The sequence below is a fragment of the Perissodus microlepis genome, chromosome 18, assembly GCF_051167445.1.
Source record: "Perissodus microlepis isolate ML-2025 ecotype Zambia chromosome 18, ASM5116744v1, whole genome shotgun sequence".
Lineage (NCBI taxonomy): Eukaryota > Metazoa > Chordata > Actinopteri > Cichliformes > Cichlidae > Perissodus > Perissodus microlepis.
In genome coordinates this window covers 26,966,093-26,974,587 of record NC_140478.1, presented here as the reverse complement: position 1 = coordinate 26,974,587, position 8,495 = coordinate 26,966,093, and the positions used below count along the sequence as shown (strand labels likewise).

Below are 8,495 nucleotides of genomic sequence, written 5' to 3'. Positions count from 1 at the left end.
AGGTTACAAAGAGACATCACAATTTTTGGAAGAATATTATTAACCAAAATGGATAGTTTATCTAGATTTATATATCCAGCTTACTCTTTATCAATATCAAATAAAGTTATTAAAACAATTAATAGCTTGAATTTTAATTTTATTTGGAGGAATAAGTGCCATTATATATCTAAAGATGATTTGGTTAAACCATACATTGAAGGCGGTGGAAACGCAATTGATTTTGATATAATGAATGGTGTTTTGAAACTTAAATGGTTAAAATCCTTCCTAAACAATCCACACTCCATTTGGTTTTTTATACCAAGTAAGGTCTTTAACACACTGGGGGGTATCGACTTTCTCCTAAAGTGTGACTTTGAAATTACTAAGCTACCTGTTAAACTCTCTGAATTCCATAAACAGGTCCTTCTTTATTGGAAAATGTTATTTAAACATAATTTCACTCCACATAATAGCCCAATTTGGAACAATAGATATATACTGATGAACAGAAAATCTATTTTTATTCAAGATTGGTTATCAAAAGGTGTTTGGGCAATTGCCCATTTTGTAGATGAGGAAGGACATGTTCTAGGACATCAAGATTTTTGCCAAAAGTTTAATATCCAATGTTCTAAAAGTAAATTTAATCGGGTTATAAAATCCATTCCATTGTCACTTAAAAACATAGTTGTAAATGTTATAATATATTCTGACATCTCCCCCAAGTTAAGGCAATTATATATAGATGGTATTCGATTTTGTGATGTTAAATGCAATAATAAGTTTCTTAGATCTTCATTAAGGAGTCTTTATTCTCCAAATTTACTTAGACGTAATTACATATTAAAAGATTTCCAAAGGGAAGAAATTGAAAAAATAAGAACTGATTATATCACCTTCCCTATCCCTCCTAAAGGGAAAGAAGTCCAATTTAAAATCTTGAATAAAATTTACCCGACAAATAGACTCCTTAGTGATAGATTCAAAATAGAAACGGGTAATTGTGTATTTTGTGAAACAGAAGAGGAGGATTTGGACCATCTATTCTTTTTGTGCAATTTTATACAAATATTTTGGTTGGATTTTCATACCTGGCTTTATTCCAGTGGGATTCAAATTACCCCATTTACCTTAAATATGATAATGTTTGGAGTGTTTTTGAAAGAAAAAAAAGCTAATTATGGTGTTAATGTGTTATTAATCTTGTGCAAGCAATTTATACATAAATGTCGTTTTTTTAAGACTAAACCAACACTAGCTTACTGGAAAAACGACTTAAACATGTTGGTTAAATCTTTGACCTTAGTTAAAAAGAAAAAGGCTGCTTTTTTTGTTTCCTTTTTGGAAGATTTTGATTTAGTGAGTTAATAATCTGTTAAATTATGTGACCCCGTCTTTATATTTTCTTTTCACTATGTATGAAAGTTGCTAATATGTAAGGAATGTTTAGTCTCTGAATTTGTAATATATGGTGCATTTTGTTTGTATGTTAATATTACTAATAAAAAAATAAAAATAAAAATATTGAATGTCACAATGTTGGCAAAGAGAGGAAGTGACGTAAGATTTGCGCATGCGGGGTACCGATCGGGTTTCCGGTACGGATCGGGTAGTGACAGGGAGCACTGGAGAGTGAGAGGCTGTTTCTGTGGTTAGCTACACATGAGAGTTCTGAACGTGCGACAGGTGTATGTTTAATGGTCACGTGGTGTGAGAGGGACTGAAGAGCGGGTTGGCATGAGTAATGACAGTGTCCTAACAGATTAAATCTTATTTTCCTCAACTCAAGTTATTCACTTTGCTCTGTATGTTTCTGTTTGATTCAGAGGGGAGATAACTTGCTGTGTGATTCCTGCCTGTGTACTTTTCCTAGCACAGTGGCTGTGTAGAGAATCCAAAGTGAGTTCATGATGTTCTCCCTTAGAAATGTATATGTTTAAAAGAGAGTTTACAGTGTACTTCATTGCCAGTTGAACCGCGAAATTGTGGAATGTAAACAATGTGTTTGTTTTCTTTTCCTTTTTTTTGTTTCTTGACAGGTCACTACTGTTGTCTATACTGTTTGAATTTAATGTGTACATATGATAGTTACTGTGGTCTCAGTCCCTGAAAGACAGTTTTAGGCTGAGCCAGTGGAATGGATACATTTTACCATTTTCACTCAAAACTATAGAATTAAAACTGTGCTCCTCTCAGTACAGTCAGAGAATAAAAAAGCCCACTAAAGAGTATTTCCTGTGTCCTGTCTCATTCCCCATGACCGGGCCACACAAACATATGGCTAGGAAGAGATCGGGTGACCTTGAATCCTCGCTTAGCTATGCTAAAATAGGTTTAGGCTGCTGGGGACATTTGTTTCTTGCTCTCATCTACAGTTTGTCCATTTTCCTGTCTTCCTCTCCTCGAGCCGTCGGTCAAACGGTCATGCCAGATGGCTGCCCCTTCCTGAGCCAGGTTCTGCCAGAGTTTTCTTTCTGTTAAATGGGAGTTTTTCCTTCCCACTGTCACCATAGTGCTTGCTCATACATAAATAAAACTGAGCTAAATTGAACTGACACATCCTCGGCTACTTTTTGCTTTCTTGTGAGTATCTGTATTTCCACTTAAGTGCAGAATGTCTATACTTGTCGCCTCTGCATTTGATTGACTCCTAATTTGGTTACTACTGTGAACAGACAGGTGTACTAGGTGTTTGTAACAAAAACTGTGCATTTATGTGTTTGAACATTTCAAATATTATTTTGAAATAATTGCAGTCTTTCAAATCTGCAGGATATGACAGCCTGCTCCAGAGAGAAATAAGATCCTTTTTGTAGTATTTGTGACAACTTTCAGGCTGCTCTTCTGTGGAACCTGTTGGGCGTGGGTCATTTTGACCCAGCGTTCTTAGTTTTCTAGTGTTTTTGTATTTTGTTAGATTATTATTTATTCTATGGTTCCGAGGTTGTTCCGTTTAGTTTATTGGATTCCCCCTTGTGTCTCTGCAGCCTGTTCTCACTCCCGAGGCGTAACATGCCGACGTTTTGTCACGTCCCGCGGCGTTCCTGAGGAACGCGAAAGGAGACCTTCGGCGTTCTTATGGTACGCGGCGGGTTATGGCTGAAATCCAGTGCAATGACGATCCCGCGGTAATAGACATTCCAGCCCTGTATTCCAGCCCTAAACCTAACCTTATCCCACATCCCTAACCATAACCTTATTCCTGACCTTAACCAGGACTTTAATGATGTTAAATAGCGTGTTTGTAAGCGATTTGAAGAAAAAGAGCGAACATGTGTAGATTCAGTCCAGACGGTTCTCATATTTCCTCATTTTTCCGAGGTCGTTATTTAGGAACGTGGTGGGTAGCCGAAAACGTAATATGTTGACGATTTGTCACCTAGCGTAAAATGTTACGCTTTGGGAGTGAGAACGTGTTGGTCTCTGCCTTCTGTGTCTCCCTATGTGTCTGTGTTTATATTGCGGTGTGAGTTCTTGTGCCGTGGTTCCGTTCGTGTTTTATTCTGTTATGTTTTCCATGTTTCCCCAGCGTGTCTGTTCTCTCCCTCATGTTCCCTTCCATCGCTCGTCTGCTTCTCCTCCACTTCCACAGCATGTTCCCTGTTTTATTGTGAACCTGCGTTTTCATGTTTATTCTGTTCAGTCCAGTCTCCCCTGTCTCATTATGGTTATTCGTGTCAGATGTGTTCCTCGTGTGTTCTCACTTCCTTGTTATCCCTCTGTGTATTTAGGTCAGCGTCTCTAGTTTTTTATTAGTTTTTATCAGTTTAGTTTTGTATTGGTTATTTCCCCTAGCTGTAAATAAAGCCTTTTTTTGAGTTACGTCCCATTTCCGTGAGTCTGCTTCTGGGTCCTCTCCTGCCTGCATACAGTCGGTTTCAGGACAGAACCAGCTTCCAGTTTGGATTTGAGAGACAAACACCCTACTTTCAAAATTAACCTTAAACTTTCTGTTAGAGTGAATTGTTAAATGTTGTCATTTTTATGCTTGCCAACTCTGATGAAAGGAATTCCACTGTCCTTCCCCCCAGATTCTCGAGGTTCTGGGTGGGGGGCTGTAGTGTTTTATTGCAGATACATCCTATCTGGAAGATCTGTTTCTTGTGATGTTGCTCCTGCTTTTATGACCCTTTGGTCAGCAGGAGGTAACACACACACATTCTTACACATACATACAATGCCTTGTCTTAGAACCATGTGGGCGTTGCTTTGCTGTGATGTGTTTTGTGTGAACTGTCTCTCAATAAAACGCAGCGGGAGGAGGCCAGATTTGGGGTCATTTTCGTGGTGGACACAGACGAGGCCTCCCTTGCGCAAGTAATCGATCGATCGACTGTCTTGTTTTCTTCATGATGAATAAGTCTCTAGAATTAGCGGGGCTTGTGGAAAAACAGACCCAACACTTTCCTTTATGACAAAGCATATAGTTATGTGTAACACACACAGATTCTAGGTCTGACCAACTGTCTCAGCTTTATGCAAAAGATGACAACCAGTAGAATTCCAAAGCATCATTTATTACTACAATCATCATTAAAAAACTGCAGGGACAGAACTGTCCAGTGTCCCACTTGGAAAAGGGATAAACCACACAGTCCAAGGCCAGTAAAATGGAACACGTGCAAATTGGAGGAGCAAAATATTCACTATCACGTACAGGCCTACTTTTTGTGCGGCTTGAATGTTCTCCCTTTACAGATTCTCCGCAGCTTCACCGATTTCCTCCGACTGTCAAACAAATGCTTGTGCAACATATCTACCTAACACCAGTCCATTTACCAGACAGCAAACTATGAGGAACACCTTCTTCCTGTTAATATTTTTGTTACATATTTGTCTATTTTTCCCCCTTTAACATTTAAGTGATCCAAAAGATAACAAAGAGAAATGGCCAAACAGTCCTACAGGCAAGATGGTATGAAAGGGCACCAAACATTTTCCTAAAAAGGAGATAGATGGCTGTAAAGCCCAGTTTAAATGTGTAAAAGTCCAAAGGACAATCCAACGAATTTTCCCCTTCACCAAAAAAACCCCAAGAGGAAATTGAGTCAGAGTACAAGTAGAGACATAAAAGAAGTTTTTCAGGGCAGAATTGACAGTGTGAAAAGATACTGACTTTTGTCCTGATCTGTTTTACCAAGCAAAAAAGATGTCGATTTTCAAATAGATGTTACAAATATGTTAATTTTAAGACATTAAAGAGTTGTGATTTTTCTGTATTTGCAGGAATGACTTATTATTTTCCTCAACTCAAGCTTTTTAATCATCCTGAAGTTATAACTTGGCTTTAGCCTGTGCAGCATCACAAATCAAGTGAGTTCTGAAGAACTTCTGGATCTTCTTCCATAGGTGGACCTCAGCTGCTGCATGTGCCTTGGCTTCACCTCCCCACGAGCCTATAAAGGGAAAAACTCCATGTGCACAAGAAGGGCAGAAGGGTTCATAAGGTGGCTCCAGCAAGTGTCCAGCCCCAGGGTAAGAGACACTCTCAAAGTTCTCCTTTCCATGACGCTTCAGTCTCTCCACCATCTGGTCCATGTATCTCTTGCTGTCAAAGTTGTGGTCATCCTCTCCAGCTGCAAGAAGCAAATGAGTCTTTGCTTGTTCAATAGGGATCAAGCTGCCCTTGTTCTTCTCTGCCAGGGGGTCTTCAAAAATGTACTTTATAATATTGGTACCTGACTCAGTTGTAATCAACTTACTGTAGTCGTACGGTAATGGTGAGAGAATCTGCTGTTTCTTGTAATAGAGAGGAATACTCGCATTGGCACTGCAGCCATTAATGCATACTGCAGCCTTGATACCTGGTGCAAAAGTAGCAAGTGAGAGTGCAAGGTCTGCTCCCTTTGATCTTGCTATTATGCCAACACCTTTACTATCCACCTGTGAAATAATACAAAAATTAAAGGTGATACAATTTGGAAAACACAAACAAAAACAAACAATTTACAGTCAAACAAAAAACACTTGTTGCTCAGGGCTGACTTCATTTGTTTCTCCAAGATTAATAAGATTATACATTTAATATGGATTCTGAGAGTGTAACAATTCATCATCCAAATTCACACCAACCTAATTAAATAAAGCAATAAAGTTCATAATTATTTTTGCTATCTACCTCTACTTAATCCTTTTAGATACCAATAAAGCTGATCTATTGTAATAACCAAACCAAAAAAACCCTAAATTGTTTATATTTTGATTTCAACCAACAAGATTATAGCATTGATTCACAACCAGTTCACCATTTTGGGTTCTGTGCTGAGCTGCCCAACTGGCTGCAGCTTTTAATTTGGAGAAACTAATCCACTTATCCAACTTTTTAAACAAAAGAAAATGAGAAATTTTCTCAAAATCTGATGTATTCATTTTATTTCTTTCCTTTTTAAGCACATTAGTATCCCTATTAGCTGAAGGTCATTAGATTGACTCACCTTAGGTTGCTTTTTTAAGAAATCTATTGCTTCCTCAAAGTAGTCCAGATGAAGCCTTGGATATTGTTCAAAACTTTCAAATTTGCCTTCGACTAGACTTATAGCGAGGACCACAAAGCCTTTGTTGGCCAGTAGACTGGCTCTTGTCTCAGATCTAAAGGTCAATATATCCAAGACAGCAGGAAACAGACCACCTCCTGGAACAATGACACAAAATTTCCTGCCAGTAAAAAGTCATATTTCTAATTTCATCTTTAATTTCTAGTTGTCCTCAAGCTCGAATTTCTGCTTCAACTGCCACTTTATGTTAAAGTGACATAAAAATTGAACAATAGAAAGAGAGTCAATATTGTGATCAGCAGTCACACCCATAACATAAAAACTTGACACTCTTTGAACTTTAAACTAAACAAAAGCCTAATAAATGTTAGTACACCAGTCCTATAAATATCTACTACACAGAGGGTGACTATTAGGGTGTTAACTACAGAAATATCACATTTACTTCATTAAAAAAGTACAATAGCAACAACAACAATAAAAAAGCTTTGGCCCTTGTTGTCAAGGTCTGGCTATGTGGTAGGCAGGATAAAGAGTGAAGGGCAGAACTCCAGACACAAAATGTGAACAATGTGACCAAATAAAACTGAGGACTTAAATACACAGGATAACGAGAGGGAACACCTGAGAAACACGGCTGGGCATAATCTAAATGACGAGACAGGGGAAGCAAAACTAAACACCAAGCAGATGAGACAGGGACTATCAACATAAAACAGGAACACTTAGATGCAGGCTAAGACACACAACTTGATGCGGGCAGACATGACAGAGCTCAAAGACAAAGCAAGCGAGGGACAGAGGGAAAGACATGACAGAGATGAGGAAAACATATACAGTCAAAGGCCAAGAAACATTAACTAAACAAAGACAGTAGGGATAAACAGAGACCGATGAAACAGATAGGTACATAAACACAGAGGATAAGACTGACTCTCACAGAAGACACGGGGATGAGACAAGGACACAAAAGGAACCTAACAATAACAAACAAGAAGTCATGAACCAGAAATAAAGATAAACTCAGAACACTAAAAAGAAATAAACTCAGGACTACAGTGTACAAAGTTAAAATAATCTCTTACAGCAAAGGAAACAATCATGAATCCATCACAAAACCCAAAATGCTGGGTTTTGGGTCATGACAATTATATTTGTTTTACATTTGTTCAGAAACATTCATTAGGCTTTAGGTAAATTAAAATAAAGACAGAAAGCTTGGAACAACTGCAGTACCTGGAGGAGTGAACAGGACTCCACTAATCCTCCCCTCTTTGACAGGAACCCGACTGACACCATCCCCAATCAGAACCCTCTCATTTGTCTCTTCTGCCAGTATCCTGCCTTCCTCCTCGTGCACAGAAAAATTCACCAACTGAGGCGTCAGAGATGTTGCCTTTTGAAACTTTTTGTGCATGGTGTCTGGCCTCATGGACCACAGGAGACCCATAGGTTCTACTCCAACGTAGGTCCCACCAAGTGAGGGATCTCTGTTCAGGTCGACCTCCCCACTGCCATCAGCCCTGTAGGTGGCCGAGGAGCTGAACACCACTCCCTTCTCATCAGTTAATCTGGCTCTCATACTGACCGCCTGTCTGGACCTCAACCCTTCCACCTTCACCTTAATGGGTTCGTCGAACAGACACCTGGCTCTTGGCAGCAGCCTCAATCTTACTTGAGAGGACATCTTTTCTGAAAGAGTGAAACTGGAGCCAATAAGTATTGATAGGCAGGTAGACTAACAATCACAATGAACTGGACTACTGGGAACCGGTTTGCTACAAAAAACAGTTCTCAGTTCCCATCTCTAGTAATCAGTGTGCTGATTTTGTATGATAACCAATACAAAACTTTTATCATGACGTAATGCTGAAGAACCGGCTTCATTCATGACAGAAACATTACTTTCACCACTATATAAGCTACCTGGAGATCTTTGGCTCTCTGGAAGGACTGTGACAGGGATCTCTATCTCTGTGCTGGGGGTCTGTCTGAGAGATTTCCTTCCTCCACTTC

At 39.0% G+C, this 8,495-nt stretch overlaps 1 protein-coding gene across 1 annotated transcript; it reads right to left on the bottom strand.

Moving 5' to 3' along the window:
- Positions 1-4,534: 4,534 nt before the first annotated feature.
- On the bottom strand, positions 4,535-8,172 carry LOC146368051 (acyl-coenzyme A thioesterase 5-like). Its single transcript, XM_084912926.1, has 3 exons — positions 7,716-8,172; positions 6,420-6,616; positions 4,535-5,868 (listed from the first exon to the last, which is right to left on the bottom strand). The coding sequence occupies exons 1-3, from the start codon at positions 8,164-8,166 to the stop codon at positions 5,260-5,262; spliced, it is 1,257 nt and encodes a 418-aa protein (XP_084769052.1). The 5' UTR covers positions 8,167-8,172; the 3' UTR covers positions 4,535-5,259.
- Between the last annotated feature and the right edge of the window lie 323 nt (positions 8,173-8,495).